The sequence below is a fragment of the Crocuta crocuta genome, unplaced genomic scaffold (genome assembly GCF_008692635.1).
Source record: "Crocuta crocuta isolate KB4526 unplaced genomic scaffold, BGI_CrCroc_1.0 scaffold167, whole genome shotgun sequence".
Lineage (NCBI taxonomy): Eukaryota > Metazoa > Chordata > Mammalia > Carnivora > Hyaenidae > Crocuta > Crocuta crocuta.
Genome location: NW_027532406.1, coordinates 7,860,329 through 7,878,882, shown reverse-complemented (window position 1 = coordinate 7,878,882; position 18,554 = coordinate 7,860,329). Strand labels below are relative to the sequence as shown.

Sequence of the window (18,554 nt, the reverse complement as noted above, 5' to 3'; positions counted from 1 at the left end):
GAACTTTATAATTTATTTATGTATGGGCAAACTCATCTTCAGCTTCATTAGTCATATGTCGTTATATTCTATGACAAAAAAGGGTACACTTCTCTTTGCTTATATGGATAAACTATGGCATGTGAGGGGAAGAAATTGCCTGCAGGGACTGAACAACTCAACGGAAGAACCAGGAGTCATACTCTGAACCTTAGAGCTGTCTAATAAGCCACTTGGCCTCCCACAGCCAGCTCTTCAGAGGTCTGCAAAAGACTAATAAACCCAAGTCAACACAGCAAAACGCTCACAAATCTAATTCCGTAACTAACACCCTAAGGATATACAGTTTGCTCCTGACCAGGACTAGAGTACTCACTTTCTTTGCGAACTTCCTCAAGCGCAGTAGTAAGCTCTTCCTTTAAAACTGTGGCTTCCTGGGCAATCTTCTCTCCTTTGTCTAATAAATTCCAGGTTGCTTCCTCCACAGAAGCTAAAAGGACTTTGGCTCTCTTTGAACGTCCTTTTTTCCTGTTGGAAGGATTCTGGGGACAATTTACAAGTGTAGTAACCTAAAATTGGAAAAACATAAGCCACTCATTAGACAAGCTTTGAGAACACAGTCCTGGGACATCACAGCCCAAAACAAAAGGAAGTATTTCATAATAACACGATTTATTTCCAGTACTATTGGTATGTCCTCATAAGTCAACTCAAGGCACCAAGAGCAATATTATCAGCTGCTATGGAATTTTCTACTAAAGATAAAAAGGAAAGAAGGAAAGAGATAGGAAGGGAGAGAGGAAGGGCAGGAAGAAAGAAGAGTCACAGAGGTTGAAACTTATCAACTTTTACTATGGAAACAATGCAATATATATTATATATATGTGTATATATTATATGTGTATGTATAAATATTTATATATAAAATTATTTATAGCACTTTGTAGCCAGCAACCTACATTAAGAAGGAGGTAAAATAATCATAATTAAGTCAGTAAAGCATTAGTCTATTTAGGATGAGTATAGAGATTATTAATGTTGAGGGGGCACAGAGCCACTCTGAAATATGAAACACTGGTTATCTCAGAGGAACAAAACCCAAATAATTACATAATTGGCCCTTTGTAACCTCTCTTACCTGTCTCCTAAACTTCTCTAACTCAACTCTCAAACATGTCTTATTCAAAGTCACCTATCAAGAGGCCTTTCTTGACCACCCCTTCCCCACCCTCTCTCACTCTGTTCCTTCATCCCACTTTATATTTCCTCAAAACACTTACAGGGTCTGACTTTTTATGTTTATATGTTTACTTCATGCTTCTAATACTAAAAGGTAAATTCCGTGAAAGCAGAAAATGTGTTTTTTCTCCAACACCCAGAACAACGCACAAAGTAGATGTTCAATAAATATTTGTTATATAAATGGCTTGATGAATAGGGCAGTTGAAAAGAAGGGCTTTTTAAAAATTTTTTAATTAAATTCGGGGCGCCTGGGTGGCTTAGTCGGTTAAGCGTCTGACTTTCGCTTAGGTCATGATCTCGCGGTTCGTAGGTTCGAGCCCCGCGTCGGGCTCTGTGCTGACTGCCAGCTCAGAGCNATTTTTTTAATTAAATTCAAGTTAGCTAACATATAGTGGAGCATTGGTTTTAGGAGTAGAATTTAATGATTCATCACTTACATATAACAACTAGTGTTCATTCCAACAAGTGCCCTCTTTAATGCCCATCACCCATTTGCCCCTTTCCCCCACCCACTTCCCTTCCAGTAACCCTCAATTTATTCTTGGTATTTAAGAAGCTCTTATGGTTTGCCTCCCCCTCTGTTTTTATCTTATTTTTCCTTCCCTTTCCCTATATTCATTTGTTTTGTTTCTTAAAGTCCACAGAGTGAAATAATATATTTGTCTTTCTCTGACTGATTTATTTCGCTTAGCATAATACACTCTAGTCCCACACACCTTACTGCAAATGGCAATATTTCATTCTTTTTGGTCACCAAGTAATATTCCATTGTGTGTATATACCACATTGTTTTATCCATTCATCAGTCAATAGATATTTAGGCTCTTTCCATAATATGGCTATTGTTGATGGTGCTGCTATAAACATTGGGGTGCATGTGCCCCTTCTAATCAGTATTTTTGTATCCTTTGGATAAATAACTAATGGTGCAATTTCTAGGTTGTAGGGTAGTTCTATTTTTAATTTTTTGAGGAACCTCCATACTGTTTTCCAGAGTGGCTGCACCAGTTTGCATTCCCACCAGCAGTGCAAAAGAGATCCTCTTTCTCTGCATCCTCACCAACATCTGTTATTTCCTGAATTGTTAATTTTAGCCATTGTGACAGGTGTGAGGTGGTATCTCATTGTGGTTAGAGATAGAAATGAAGCATCTGTATTTGGAAACAAAACCTCATACAAAATTATGTTGTAAAAAACATCCATTTCTTAATTAAACCTTGGATCCCAATAATAAATTCAGTCACCATTTTTATAAGCAAAGCTAGAAGATCCCCATTGTAGAGGAAGGAAAAAAACACTTCTTTACAGGATTTAAAATAGAAGACCTGGGGCCACCTGGATGGCTCAGTCCGTTAAGCATCCAACTTCAGCTCAGGTCATAATCTCATGGTTTGTGGGTTCAAGACCCGCATCAGGCTCTATGCTTACTCAGAGTCTGGAGCCTGCTTCAGATTCTGTCCCCCATTCTCTCTGCCACTCCCCCACCTGTGTTCTGTCTCTCTCACTCTCAAAAATAAATAAACATTAAAAAAACTTTTTTAAATAAATAAAATAAAATAAAAGACCTGAAACTCCTATGGAAAGCTAGAATCCCACATATCATCAAAAACCAAGGCTTATAACAATCATGCACCACATCTTTGAGAACAGACTATACATAACCTTCTTGCTCTGCAGGCCCTAAATGTTTGGCTTGTTTATTGCTTATGGAGCATGACACATTTGTTTATTTGTATATCTGGACACAGTTTTTTACCTGGGAACTGAAAAAGAACTTACAAGCTATGGGGAAATATGTAGATGAAAATAATTTTTGTCTGCCCTTTCAATCCAGTAGACCATTTTGGATGGTCTCCATCCAATAGACCTATTGCTTTATTCTAACTTGCTTTATTCTCGCATTCACAACCCAGAGTGCAATGCCTTGTAGCAAGCCTCTGTTTCCTCTCTTGGAAAATGAGGTCATGTTACCTATAAGACTGTGTGAAGGTTAAATATTTAAAATGTCTTGCAAAATGCATAACATCACTCAAATATTGGTTGATATTTGATGTGCATTTTCTAGTCCATTCCCCACATGGATACAGAATATCTGTTATGGGATCCTTGTCAGAGGTATTCTTTTGGGGCTACCTTCATCTTGCTCTAAGGGGGTCCCTTGTGCTAAAAGTCATGAAGTCAGTTGACAAAACACTTCCTATATGCTTTGCAAGCAGCCAAATAGGGCCACACGCTTTTAACATGCATAGATAATAAAGATGATGATATGCCTCATTTATTACATGGATTTTCACATACTCCAAAAGGCAAATATCTCACTACTATCAGTCTAATTTACATATCAAGAATTAAAACAATTTTTAATTTTAAAAATATTAAAAGATATTTGTCCAGATTAAGACAAATTGCCTAGTTTAAAATCTTTGTGTAAAATGAAGAATAAGTATTATTGTCTAAATGTTCCTTCAGAATGTATTTTAAGTGCCACAATTCATAACGCTTCCCACTGAACATTCCTCTATTATTGTTCAGATCCTCCATGAGCCAAATGTTTTCCATAGAATAGCCTGAGCTTTGAAATTAAAATGAGCATTCCAGAAATGCTTTGTTCTTTATAATAAATGCCAAAGAACTGTGAAAAGAACATTGTATAAGAACATTGTGCTTCCATCAAAATAAATTCAATTGCGACCTGCAAGTTATTCACATTTATAAATCATTTATTTATACCTATGTATTCTTCTGAAATACCCCAATATAGTTATTTAACATTGATTAACTTAAAGTCAAGTGACACTTTTCAATGATTCATTTTATTTCAGAGAGTAAAGATGGCTTGGTAATCCTGTGGGGGAAAAAAAGAAAACTAAACCTTTTTTTTCTTTTACCCAGCTTATCTACAGGATCTAACCAACTTCCTTCAGTGACTGTGACTCAGGATAACATAAGACTCTCACCAAAGGTTGGGAGTGCATTTGTTTTTTGAAAAAGTTCCCCATCTGTTGAGGGAATATCAGTAAAAATTAGTTTTCAGGTTATTCTGTAAAAGAATTCCTGTTTCCCCATTTTCTTTTTCAGTCAAAATCTGTCATATTTTTATAAGCAACACAAAAACATTAGTTGGGGGCACCTGCGTGGCTCAGTCGGTTGAGCATACAACTTTGGCTCAGGTCAGGATCTCAGCATTCGTGGGCTAGGTTCTGTCCTGGCTTAAGGCTGTTTCAGATTCTGTATTCCCTCTCTCTCTTCCCCTCCCCCATCACGGTCTATTTGTCTGTCTATCTGTCTCTCTCTCTCTAAAATAAACAAAAGTTGGAATTTACAGCAAAGATGATTGTAATGTAAATCCTAGCCTATGTCTTATTAACCTTTCTTTTTGTCACTAATGCATAACTCTCCTCATTCTCTCTTTCTCTGACCTTAGATGGTCCCTCTCAAAGAAAAATTTTTGGCACTTCAAGCCCTTAAAGAGCTTGGGTTCACTCACTTTTCTTTGGTCTGTAAATCTGAGCTAAATTACAGACACACCTTCATACGTACGTACATATGGGAATGAGCTCTCCATTAAAATATCCTATATTAGATACTTCAAATAATATGAAAGAAGAAATCCTCTAGTTTATTAATTCTGCACATTTAAAATTACATAAAACCAGGTATATATTTAATGTTTTGTAATACCTATATACTAAAATTTATGGTACAAAAAAAAAGGTTTTCTAATCTTTCCTAATTCTGGTATGCTTCTCTGGGTGCTCCAAAGATACTGAAAATTAAATTGAGATGCTTAGTGAACCAAGTCATCAACTGTCATTATATACAGCAACACTGGTACATAAGAGGAGCATTGCAGAATATGGTGTGAGGTTTAATTTACTTCGATTTGTTGCATTAGTACAACCATGGCTTTAGTACTTCAGATCTTAGCTTTGTAGAAAATCTTCTCTAAATGCCAACTTGGGTTAATACATTTATATCCTATAATCATGTTCCTTCCCAATCTAACTACTTTTTTTAAATTCTACTATTTTTATAATATAAAAAGTCCATGTTAACAGCCATCTCTTTTCTTATTTGTTAGCTAAAACACTTTGAATTTTAACCTTCTTCCAATAGTCTTCAGGGCTACTTTTGTTTCTATGAGCTAATTTCAATGTGTGAAATAAAATAGAAGACATTTAAACCATGTTAAGTAGCTAAAAATTTCAAACAGAGTTCTGAAAGGAAGTAAAGGTTAAAAAACAAAATTGTTGTAGACAACTGTCTATAGTAAAACCAGTGATCTTTTAAAGAAAAAGGTATCATCTACTCTTGGGAAGGAGAAGATCCCTGTTTCAAGTTATTGATAATTTCAAATGTTCTTTATTTCTTACCAAAAACAACCTTCACTGTGTAAACAAAAGTACTGTGGAAGTTTGAAGTACTAGAAATCCAGCAAATGTATACCACTCAATTGACACTTAACATTTCCCCTAACCAATTACAATCTTCTTTTAGATTATCTCAAGCCAATAAACACTTATTGGGAACATATTATCTTCAAAACAATACCCTAGACATTTAGAAAATAAAGGACTAAGCTCCAGTATGGTGATGAAAGATAACACAACTAGCCACAATATAACAGGCAGAATGATAACAGCTTAGGCTTATAAATAAAAAAGAGAGAGAGTGCTGGAGAGATTGCAAACATTCACAAGGAATAAGTAGGGCTTCCAAGAAGAGTCTTTAAGAACAGACAGTTTTCTGCCAGAACAAATGGGGGTAAGAGAGCCAAGCGAAGGGAATCATGTGCAAAGTTACTGTGGGGTAAAACCAGTCCTCCTCCATCTATATTTCTTCCCTCAGCGACTGATACGTCTAAACTGAGGGAGAAATCCAGAGGTCATCTGGGATATTCCCTCTCTCTTATCCTCCTCTCTAGGTACTTTAAACTGTCTCTTTAAAAGTTTTAGTTTCTGTCACATCCTCTTCAGCCCAGAACCACTGCTTCTCATAGCTGCTCTCCAGATTACTGCCCTAGCCTACATTCCCTCCAAGCTATCCTCTGTGAAACAGAAACATGGCCTTAATTTCTACTCTATCTTCTACTATCCTATCTTCTACTCGATCATTACAAAAAGTATATGCATCAGTTCTGGCCCTCATCACATCTCCATACCCATCCCACACTTCCACAGGGCCATCTCTCTGCAACGCAAATCTGAAATCTTGTACCAGCTAAAAACCCTCCAATGGCTCCTGACTGCCCATAAGATAAAAGTCCAAAGCACGGTTTGGATAAAGCCTAAAACATGGTTTATGAGGTTATTTATTATCTCATTTCTGACTCAATTTTCACTCTCATCTTCTACTTGTGAAGTTTGTCCACAAACTACTTATTAGGCCCAGAACAAGAAATGTTTGGCATCCTCAACCTGGAACATCTCCCTCCCCTGGCAGGCCCTTGTATGTACCTCTCATAACACTCATTACAGCATTTTGTAATTAGCTATTATCATACCACCTTCCTAGCTTTACCATGAACTCGATAAGGGCAGGGATCATGTTTGGCTTATCTTGAAAACCCAGAGCTAGCATACTGAAAATAATAAGTGGTAGTTTACTTAATGAAAAGATGAATGAAACTCTAGATTTTAGAGACCTTAACCATGAGCCATAATGTTGAATGATTTGTTCAGTTACAAAGACAACTGGTAGCTAAGCCACACTTAAATTTAGTATCAGTGATACCACTTGGTAGTTTTCATTAAAAGCAATTCCTTGGGGCGCCTGGGTGGCTTAGTCGGTTAAGCGTCCNAAAAAAAAAAAAGCAATTCCTTAATGCAGGATATTTTGTCATTTCCCATGCCAGTATCATAGAAAAGCAAGTCTCTTTTCCTATAGTTTATCTGAAGTCTGATCCGTTCAGAGTGATCTAGAATATTTATATTCAGTCTTGTCTTTTTCAGCCAAAAAGAAGAAAAAGACAGTTTACATCATTCATTTTCAAGCTATAAGTAAAAAAGGAGGCACATGATTTTTATCACTGATTTTCACTTTTTAACCCTTATATTAGTTTACCAGGTCTGCCTATAGACCTTCCCTAGAGTGGGTGGCTTAAACAACAAAAACTTATTTTCTCACAATTCTGAAGACTAGAAGTCCAAGATCAAGGTGTCAACAGGGTCAGTTTCTTCTAAGGCCTCTCTAATTGGCTTGCAAATAACTACCTTCTCCCTGTAACATGGTTTCTCTCTGTGTGCATGCACACCATTCTTTCTCTCTCAGCACATCCTAATTTCCTCTTATAAGGGCACCAGTCATACTGGATTAGCCCCCCGCCGAAGACCTCATTTTAACTTAATTACCTATTTAAAGGCCCCGTCTCCAAATACAGTCACAATCTGAGGTACTAAGGACTAGAACTTCAACAATTGAATTGACAGGGATACAATTCAGCCTATAACAATCCTCACCACTAATGACACAGAAAGTATAAAACAATCATCATCTTTTAAAATATAACTTAGAGTTCTGTTTGCTTGCTAGATTAACAACACTGCTAGCCAAACTATTACTTGGAGCTATTGAGGGATGATAACAAAACACATGTAGATAGATCCCTCTCCAATTGTACCAGCCTTCTGGGCCATGCAGATGGTATAACAAAGCAGAGATTTACATGTCAAACACAAACAGCTGTAGCTAAATGTTCTAATCCAGGAAGTACACTTATTCCTGGAAAAAATATGAACTTAAACACAACCAGGAATATACCACATGCTGATACTAATATCAAATATTAGCTTCTTCCAGTTTTTACTTAGCTACTTAATACTCCCAAGCAAAGAAACAAACAAAAAAATACAAACAAATCTAGACCCCACATTTCATTTATTCAACAAATATTGGTGTTCTGCACTTCACCAGGAGGACATGTCAGTGACCCTCCTCCTACTGAGAAGAAACAGAGAATAAACAAATATATATGTAACTGTGTAACATAATACTGAGTATTGATGTGTGCTATGAAAAAAGTAAAGAAGGGTAAGAGAAGAGATATGAGATGAGGAAGGGCTAGTTAGATGTGGTATCAGAAAAGGTCTCTCTGATCAGGTAAAAAGGACCCCAAGAAAATAGGAGAGTAAGACATTGAATATTTAGAGGTAAATATTCCAAACAGAGGAAATAGCAAGTACACAGGCTCCAAAACAGGAGCTTGATTAGTTTGTTCCAGGAGCAGCAGGAAGGCCAGAGAACTTACAGTAGAGTGAGGTGAGAACATAAGAAATGAGGTCAGGCTGGCACTGAGGCACCAAATTGTACAGGCCTTGTAGATCACCATCAACACTATAAATTCTATTCATGTGATCAGGAGCTACTGAAGGTTTTAGAACAGGAAAGGAACAAGATCTGACTTCAAATTTAAAAGGACCATTCTGGCTACTCTACAGAATAGACTGAGGATTAGACAGGAATCAAGGAAGAGGGGTGAGACACAGAAGACAGGAAAACAGTTAGGAGACCATTGCAGTAGCCCAAGCAGGAACCACATTGGCTTGTTCCAGGGAGCACTGGTAGAGTTGTTGAGAAGTGGCACGATTCTGGTAATTCTGGTGAGTCAACAAGGTTTGCTGATAAATTGCATATGAGTGATTAAAGAAACAAGAATGACTCTATGGCATATGGCCTAAGCAGTTAGGTATATGGAGGTAATATTTACTTAAGGAGAGATAAGAAGGAAGAAGATCAAGAGTTGAACTTTAGGCAAGTTAAGATTGCCTATTAGAGTTTCTAAGTCAGAGACTAGTATACAGTTCAGGAGTTGAGAAAGATAAGATTTGGAAATACGTTTCTTATAGCTTACATTCTCATTATAATTATTCACATATCAATGGTTTACTAGTCTTACTAAAATTTCAAAGATGTCTGAGAACAGCATTTTGTAAAATCATGAGACTGGATGATATTTCCCAAAAACAAAGTATAGTTAGAGAAGTTACAGGACTGAGCTCTGGGCACCCCAACCTTTATAAGTAGTATGCTTAGGTAACCCAACCTATCAATCATAGAATATGTGGCTTTTACCATTTTTTTTCTTAAATAGTTTATTGTCAAGTTGGTTTCCATATAATACCCAGTGCTTTTACCATTTTTAATGTGACTATTATTTATAAAAGATACTTGTTGGGACATCTTAGTGGCTCAGTTGGTTAGGCCTCTGACTCTTGCTTTTGGCTCAGGTCATCATCTCACAGGCGCGAGATCAAGCTAGAGATTCTCCTCTGTCTCTCCCTCTACTCCTTTTCCCCATTTGCTCACTCGGTCTCTCTCTCCCTCTTCAAATTAATTAATTAATTAAAAGATACCTGTTTTATACAGAGCAATAACTCAGACACAAATTTAAGCTTTGGTAAAAAATGTAATGTTAATCGTTCTACAAACAGATGTTTCAAAAATGTGTGAAAAATTATCAAAATACTGAATTAAGCAAACTAAGGAAAATTTATATTCATGTTGCTATTTATACTTAAATCAAGCATTAATCTTTCTGATGAATCAATAACCAGTAGTTTATAGTGAAGTACTGATTCAAAGAGGTGCTAAGCAAGAAAAAGGAAAAGGACAATTATTTTCCATCAATAACCACTGACTGCTTGAAGGAAACAAAATAAGTGAAAAATCCAACCAAGCCAAACCTAGCCCTAAAATAAATAATGGGTTTTCTTTACAGGTAGTATTTTAGTTATGTTCACATGGTCCATCCAGTCCACTTCTAGAAGTGACTGATGGTGGGGTATGGTTATGACCCCTAATTTTGTGTCTCAGCTTTGTTTAATAAACATTCATAACCTTATCAACAACAAAGTTGAATAAACTATGCCATATGTTTTGTCAACATAATCTTATAAAACTTTACTGCAATTTATTCCCACTATCTGTTGCCAGATTTCTTTTTTCCCATCTACCCTAGACCAACAGACTTCCTCTTTTTTTCTCTTCTAACACAAAACTTCTTCTTATTGAAGATATCCAGGAGACATACACCTGTTAATCATGTCTGAATAAGAGGCAATACACAATAGGAAAGACCATAGTGATATGATTTGTAGAGCTCTATGGCCAAAATTCTAAAACAATGCAAATGTGGTTTGACTATAGCTTATAAGTGATTTAAAGTTGATGTTCATGTTAAAATTGATTATGCACAGCAAAGAAAACTATCAACAAAATGAAAAGGCAACCTACTAAATGGGAGAAATTATTTGCAAATCATATATGTAATAAGGGGTTAATATCCAAAATAAATAAAGAATTCATATAACTCAACAGGTAAGAAAACAATTCAATGAAAAATGGGCAGAGGACCTAAACAGACTTTTCAAAAAAAGACATACAGATGACCAATGTGAAAAGGTGCTCAATATCACTAATTATCAGAGTAATGCAAATCAAAACCACAATGAGGTGTCACCTCACACATGTTATAATGGTCATTATCAAAAAGATAGGAAACAGTAAGTATTGGTGAGGATGTTTAAAAAAAAAAAAGGAACTTTTGTGCAGTGTTCATGGAAATGGAAATGGTGTAGCCATTATGGAAAACAATATGGAGGTTCCTCAAAAAATTAAAAACACAATTATACGACCCAGCAATTCCACTTCTGGGTATTTCATTGAAGAAAATGAAAACACTAACTCAAAAAATACATGCATCCCATGTTCACTGCAGCATTACTCACAATGGGCAAGATATGGAAACAAACTAAGTGTCCATTGACCAATAAATGGATAAAGAAAATGTATACATATACATATACAATGGAATATTACTCAGCCATGAAAAATAAAACTGCCATTTGCAACCACATGGATGGAACCAGAGGGCATTATTATAAGCGAAATAAGTCAGACAAAGACAAATACCATATGATCTCACATATGGAATCTAAAAACAAAACAAAAACAGTTCACAGATACAGAGAACACACTGGTGGTTGTCAGAGGCAGGGAGGTGGAGGGTTATGTGAAATGGATAAAAGGGGTCAAAAGGTACAAACTTCCAGTTATAAAATAAATAAGCCAATGAGGATGTAATGTAAAGCATGTTGACTATAGTTAATAATACTGTATCACATATTTGAAAGTTGCTGAGGGGTGTCTGGGTGGCTCAGGCAGTTAAGCATCCAACTTCACCTCAGGTCATGATCTAATGGCTGTTAAGTTAGAGCCCCCATTGGCCTCTGTGCTGACAGCTCAGAGCCTGGAGATTACTTCAGATTCTTTGCCTCCCTCTCTTTCTCTGCCCCTCCCCCACTCATGCTCTGTCTCTCTCTGTCTTTCAAAAATGAATAAATTTTACAAAAAAAAGAAAGAAAGAAAGAAAGTTGCTGAGAGAGTAGTTCTCATCACAAAGTAGGAGAGGCCAAGATGGTGGAGCAGCATGGAAGATTTTTTGGCTTCTCTCTTCCCTGAAATGTAGCTAGATTGACACCAAAGTATCTTGCACACCTAGAAAACTGATCAGAGGATTAACACAACAATCTGCACAATTTGAACCACAGAACTCAACAGGTACATGGCACAGAGAGGTGAATTGGTGCACAGAGACGCTGTGGAGGTAAGGAGCTGTTTTTGCTTGCAGAGAAAGAAAAGAGATAGGGAGAAGAGTACAGGAAAAAGCACTCCCCCTGAAAATAGCTGGAGAGAAAGTGAAAGAGTGGAAACACCCATAAGAGACTCAACAAGAAAGGGACAAAGGAGAGGGTTTAAATATCATTAAGACTCTATATAGAGGGGTGTTCAGAGACTGAAACTCTGCAGCTTGATACCTGACAAAACTCTAGTGGGAAGGGTGAATCCCCAGGAGAGACACTGAGGTCCAAGGGGTCATTGGGCCACACAGGGAGAGGCAGTTCCCCTGCTTAGAGGACATTTTTGGTAGAGGCTGTGCAACCTCCCCACAAGCAAAGGTTCCAGCAGACCCCAGAGAACAGCCACATTTGCTGCTGTTGGAACAAGAAAATTAGGGGTGAAGGCTGGCGCCAGATGTGCATTGTGATCTACCATAATCCCTGAAACACTGCAGCTACACGATCCCGAGAACTTTTTCTGGGGCAGGCTAGCACCTGGCCACAGTCTCTAGGCATCTGCAGCAGTGCAGTAGCACGAACATTCCTGGCGGAGGGCTGGCACCCGGCCATTGCTCAGAGGGACCTTCCTCCACAAGGTCCAAGTAGGTCAAAGCCACAGGGCCCTCAGAAGTGAGGGGTTTAGAAACACATCCCCATTTGAGATAAAACTCCGGAGGTAGGTGCTGTCTGGCAGGCTGACAGCTTGGTTGTGGACAGTGTAGAAGCAGGGAGTGGATGGAAGCCTAAGACAAAGGAGTGGTGCCTGATTGCTGGTCGGCAAGAGCAGAGTTATGATACTAGAGACTGGGTAGCTGGGTGATGCCATTTTCACCCCTCCCACGCATGCACATACACGCACCAGAAAGATCTACCCCAGTAAGATAAGCAGCGCCATCCAGTGGAGAACAGAGTCATTACACCAAGCCCCATCCAACTGTGCCAACCATGTTCTAGAAGCACACCACAAATTCCTCTTCCTGCTTAGTTTATGTGGACTATAAAGTGCTTCATAGTTTGACTTCCAGGGGAAATTGGATCTAATTTTAATCGCATTTCATTCTGTGCTCTGGTCTATCCAATTTATTTTCCTTTCTTTTGCTATTCTTGAATATAGAAAGAGAAAATTTTATTATCCATCTTTATAAAAAATATTTTTCTTTAATTTTTCCTACTATATTTTTTACTTTTATGTAGTATTTTAAATTCTATTTTACTTTCATTATGTCATTTTATTCTATATTATTGTATTAATTTTTTTTACTTTTCAAACATTTTTCTTTTTGTTTTCCTTTTATTTTCTTTCCCTTTTTTCTCTATTCTATCAAGCTTCATTCAACAACCGGACCAAAACATACCTAGGATATAGCATCCTTTATCTGATATCTTTGTGTTGTTTTTAATTTTTTTAATTTTTATTTATTTTTTTATCAATTCTTTTTCTTCCTTCAAATAACAAAACAAAGGAATTCACCCACAAAAGAAAGAACAGGAAATGACAGCCAGGCACTTATTTAACACAGATACAAGCAAGATGTCAGAACCAGAATTTAGAATCACAATAATAAAAATACTAGCTGGGATTGAAAAAAACCAGAGAATCCCTTTCCGCAGAAATAAAAGAAGCAAAATCTAGTCAGGATTAAATTTAAAATGCTATAAATGAGATACAATCTCAAATGTATGCCACAGCAGCAAGGATGGATGAAGCAGAGCGACAAATCAGAAATATAGACGACAAACTTATGAAGTATAATGAAGCAAAAAAACAAAAAGGGGGAACTAAGGCAAATGAACACGATATAAGAATTAAAGAACTCAGGGGCGCCTGGGTGGCTCAGTTGGTTAAGCGTCCGACTTCGGCTCAGGTCATGATCTCACGGTTCGTGGGTTCAAGCCCCGCATCGGGCTCTGTGCTGACAGCTAGCTCAGAGTCTGGAGCCTGTTTCAGATTCTGTATCTCCCTCTCTCTCTGACCCTCCCCTGTTCATGCTGTCTCTCTCTCTCTCTCAGAAATAAATAAAAAACATTAAAAAAAAGAAAAAGAAAAAAGAATTAAAGAACTCAGTGACTCATTAAAAAGGAATAACATCCAAATCACAGGGGTCCCAGGAGATGAAGAGAGAAAAATGGGTAGAAAGTTTATGAGAGCAAATGATAGTGGAAAACTTTCCTAACCTGGGGAAAATACAGACATCAAAATCCAGGAAGCACAAAGAACTCCCATTAGATTCAACAAAAACTGAGCATCAACAAGGCATATCATAGTCAAATTCACAACATACACAGGCAAGGAAAGGATCATGAAAGCAGCAAGAGAAAGCAGTCCTTAACCTACAAGGGAAGACAGATCAGGTCCACAGAAGGCCTACCCACAGAAGCTTTTGGCAGGTCAGAAAAGAGAGGCAGGGTATATTCAAAGTGCTGAATAGGAAAAATATGCAGCTAAGAATTCTTTATCCAGCAAGGCTGTCATTCAAAATGGAAGTAGAGAGAAAAATTTTCTCAGACAAAAACTAAGAGTTTGGAACCACTAAATCAGCACTGCAAGAAATTTTAAGCGAAACTCTTTGAGGGGAGAAAAGACAAAACAAAACAAAAAGTATCAAAGTAACAAAGACTAGAAAGTACCACAGAACACTAACAGAAACTCAAACTCTACAGACAACACAATGGTGATAAATTCCTTTTAGTAATCACTCTAAATGTCAATGGACTAAACGCTCCAATCAAAAGACATAGGGTAACAGAATAGATAAGAAAACAAGATCTATCTATATGCTGTTTACAAGAGACCCATTTTAGAACTAAAGACACCTTCAGATTGAAAGTAAAGGGGTGGAGAAATATCTATCATATTAATGGTCCCCAAAAGAAAGCTGGAGTAGTCATACTTACATCAGACAATTTAGATGTATTTTATTTTAAAATAAAGGGTGTAATAAGAGATGAAGAAGGGCATTATATCGTAATTAAGGGGCCTATCTACCAAGAAGATCTAATAGTTGTAAACATTTATGTTCCAAATGTGGTAGACCCAAACATATATCAATTAATCACAAACATAAAGAAACTCATTGATAATAATACCATAATAGTAGGAGACTTCAACACACCACTTACAACAATGGATAGATCATCTAAACAGAAAATCAACAAGGATACAATGGCTTTGAATGACACACTGGACAGGATAGATTTAACAGAAATATTCAGAACATTTCATCCTAAAGCAGCAGTAAACACATTGTGTTCATGTACACATGTTCTCCAGAATAGATCACATAACGGGACATAAATCAGCCCTCAACAAGTACAAAAAGATTGAGATCATACCATGCATATTTTGAGACCACAACACTATGAAACTCAAAATCAACAGCAAGAAAAAATTTAGAAAAATAACAAATAGTTGGAGACTAAAGAACATCCTACTAAGGAATGAATAGGCTAACCAAGAAGTTAAAGAAGAAATTAAAAAGTAAACAGAAGCCAATGAAAATAACACTACTTCCCAAAGCCTCTGGGACACAGCAAAGGAGCTCATAAGATGGAACTACATAGCAATCCAGGCCTCCCTAAAGAAGGAAAAAAGGTAACCTAACCTTATACCTTGAAGTGCTAGGAAATTTGCTATAGGAAATAAAACAAAAACAGCAGAACACAGAAAATAATAAAGATTAGAGCAGAAATCAATGCTATCGAAACAAAGAAAAAAAAGCAGAAAAGCAAACCAAAAAAAAGCCCAAAAACAAACAAACAAAACAGTAGAACAGATGAATGAAACCAGGAACTGTTTCTTTAAAAGAATTAACAAAATTGATAAAACTCTAGCCAGTTTGATTAAAATGAAAAACGAAAGAACTCAAATAAATAAAATCAAGAATGAAACAGGATAGATCACAACCAACACATGCAGAAATAAAAACAATAGTAAGAGAATATTATGAGCATTTATACGCCAATAAACTGGGCAATCTAGAAGAAATGGACAAATTCCTGGAAATATAAAACTACCAAAACTGAAACAAGAAGAAATAGAAGAGTTGAACAAAGCCATAACCAGTAAAGAAATCAAAATAGTAATCAAAAATTTCCCAAAAAACGAGAGTACGAGGCTGGATGACTTTCCAGGGGAATTCTACCAAACATTAAAAAAAAAAGTTAATACCTATATTTTTGAAGATGTTCCAAAAAATAGAAATGGAAGAAAAACTTCCAAAACCTTTCTATGAAGCCAACATTACCTTGATTCCAAAACCAAAGACCCCACTAAAAAGGAGAAATACAGACAAATATCCCTAATGAACATGGATGCAAAAATCCTCACCAAGATACTAGCCAACTGCATCCAACAATATATTAAAAAAAGTATTCACCATGACCAAGTAGGATTCATACCTGGAATGCAGGGCTGGTTCAATATCCACAAAACATCATTCATCATATCACTAAAAGAAAGGACAAGAACCACATGATCCTCTCAACAGATGCAGAGAAAGCATTTGACACAATACAGCATCCTTTCTTGATTAAAAAAAATAAATAAAGTAGGGATAGAAGAATCATACCTCAAGATCATAAAAGCCATATATGAAAGATCCACCACTAATATCATCCTCTGGGGGAAAACTGAGAGCTTTCCCCCTAAGGTCAGGAATAGGACAGGGATGTCCACTCTTGCCACTGTTATTCAACATAGTATTAGAAGTCCTAGCCTCAGCAATTAGACAACACAAAGGAATAAAAGGCATCCAAATTGGCATGGGGGAAGTCAAACTTTCGCTCTTCACAGATGACATGATACTCTATATAGAAAACCCAAAAAAAATCCACAAAAAAACTGCTAGAACTGATCCAGGAATTCATCAAAGTCACAAGATAGAAAACTAATGCACAGAAATCGGTTGCATTTCTATACACCAATAATGAAGCAGAAACAGAGAAATCAAAGAATCGATCCCATTTACAATGGCACCAAAAACCATAAAATACCTAGAAATAGAGCTAACCAACTAGGTGAAAAATCTGTACACTGAAAACTGTAGAAAGCTTATGAAAGAAATTGAAGAAGTCACCAAAAAAATGGAAAAATATTCCATGCTCATGGATTAGAAGAATAAATACTGTTAAAATGTCAATAGTACCAAAGCATTCTACATATTCAATGCAATCCCTATCAAAATAACATCAACATTCTTCATAGAGCTAGAACAAACAATTCTAAAATTTGTATGGAACCAGAAAAGACCACATATAGCCAAAACAATTCTGAAAAAGAAAACTGATGCTGAAGCCATCACACTTATGGACTTCAAGATGTATTTCAGATAATTAGATTTTTTTTTTTATTTCTAGGAGAGAGAGAGAGACAGCGTGAACAGGTGAGGGTTAGAGAGAGAGGGAGACACAGACTCCGAAATAGGCTCCAGGCTCTGAGCTGGCAGTCAGCACAGAGCCCGATGCGGGGCTCGAACCCACGAACCGCGAGATCGTGACCTAAGCGAAAGTCGGACGCTTAACCGACTAAGCTACCCAGGCGCCCCAAGATGTATTTCAAAGCTGTAATCATCAAGACAGTGTGGTACTGGCACAAAAACAGACACTCAGACCAATGAAACAGACAGATAAAGTACCCAGAAATGGGCCCACAAACATATGGCCACTTAATCTTCGACAAAGCAGGAAAGAATATTCAATGGAATGAAGACAAATGGTTCTAGGAAAAGTGGATAGCGTTGTGCAGAAAAATGAACCTTGACCACTTTCTTACACCATACACAAAAATAAACTCAAAATGGATGAAAGACCCAAATGTAAAACAGGAAGCAATCAAAATCCTAGGGAAGAAAAGCAGGCAAAAACCTCTTTGACTTTGGCGGCAGCAACTTCTTACTCAACATGTCTCCAGAGGCAAGGGTAATAAAAGCAAAAATGAACAATTGGGACCTCATCAAGATAAAAAGCTTCTGCACAGTGAAGGAAACAATCAGCAAAACTAAAAGGCAACTGACAGAATGGAAGGAGATATTTGCAAAAAAATCAAATAAAGGGTTAGTATCCAAAATCTATAAAGAACTTATCAAACTCAACACACGAAAACCAAATAATCCAGTGAAGAAATGAGAAAAAGACATGAATACGCATTTCTCCAAAGAAGACATCCAGATAGCTAACAGACACATGAAAAAAAAAAAACAAAAAACAGATGTTGGCAAGGATGCAGAGGATCCCTTGAAAGAAAGAGGATCTCTTGTACACTGCTGGTGGGAATGCAAACTGGTGCAGCCACTCGGGAAAACCTTATGGAGATTCCTCAAAAAATTAAAAAAAGAACCACCCTACAACCCAGCAATTGCACTATTAGATATTTATCCAAAGGATACTGGTGTGCTGTTTCAAAACGGGCACACGCACCCCAATGTTTATAGCAGCGCTATCAACAATAGCCAAAGTATGGAAAAAGCTCAAATGTCCATCAACAGATGAATGGATAAAGATGTGGTGTGTATACACACAAACACAATGGAGTATTACTCGACAATCAAAAAGAATGAAATCTTGCCATTTGCAACTACATAGATGATACTAGAATGTATTAGTGAAATTAGTCAGAGAAAGACAAAGATCACATGACTCCACTCATTTGAGAACTTTAAGATACAAAACAGATGAACATAAGAGAAGGGAAGCAAAAATAATATAAAAACATGGAGGGGT

The 18,554-nt window shown here is 36.9% G+C and overlaps 1 protein-coding gene across 1 annotated transcript in view; it reads right to left on the bottom strand.

Moving 5' to 3' along the window:
* Window positions 1-18,554, bottom strand: part of CTNNA3 (catenin alpha 3) — a 1,601,461-nt gene that overhangs the window by 1,557,130 nt on the left and 25,777 nt on the right. Inside the window, exon 3 of the mRNA XM_077778723.1 lies at window positions 356-548. Coding sequence (XP_077634849.1) covers window positions 356-548 — 193 coding nt within the window. The remainder of the gene's footprint in view (window positions 1-355; window positions 549-18,554) is intronic.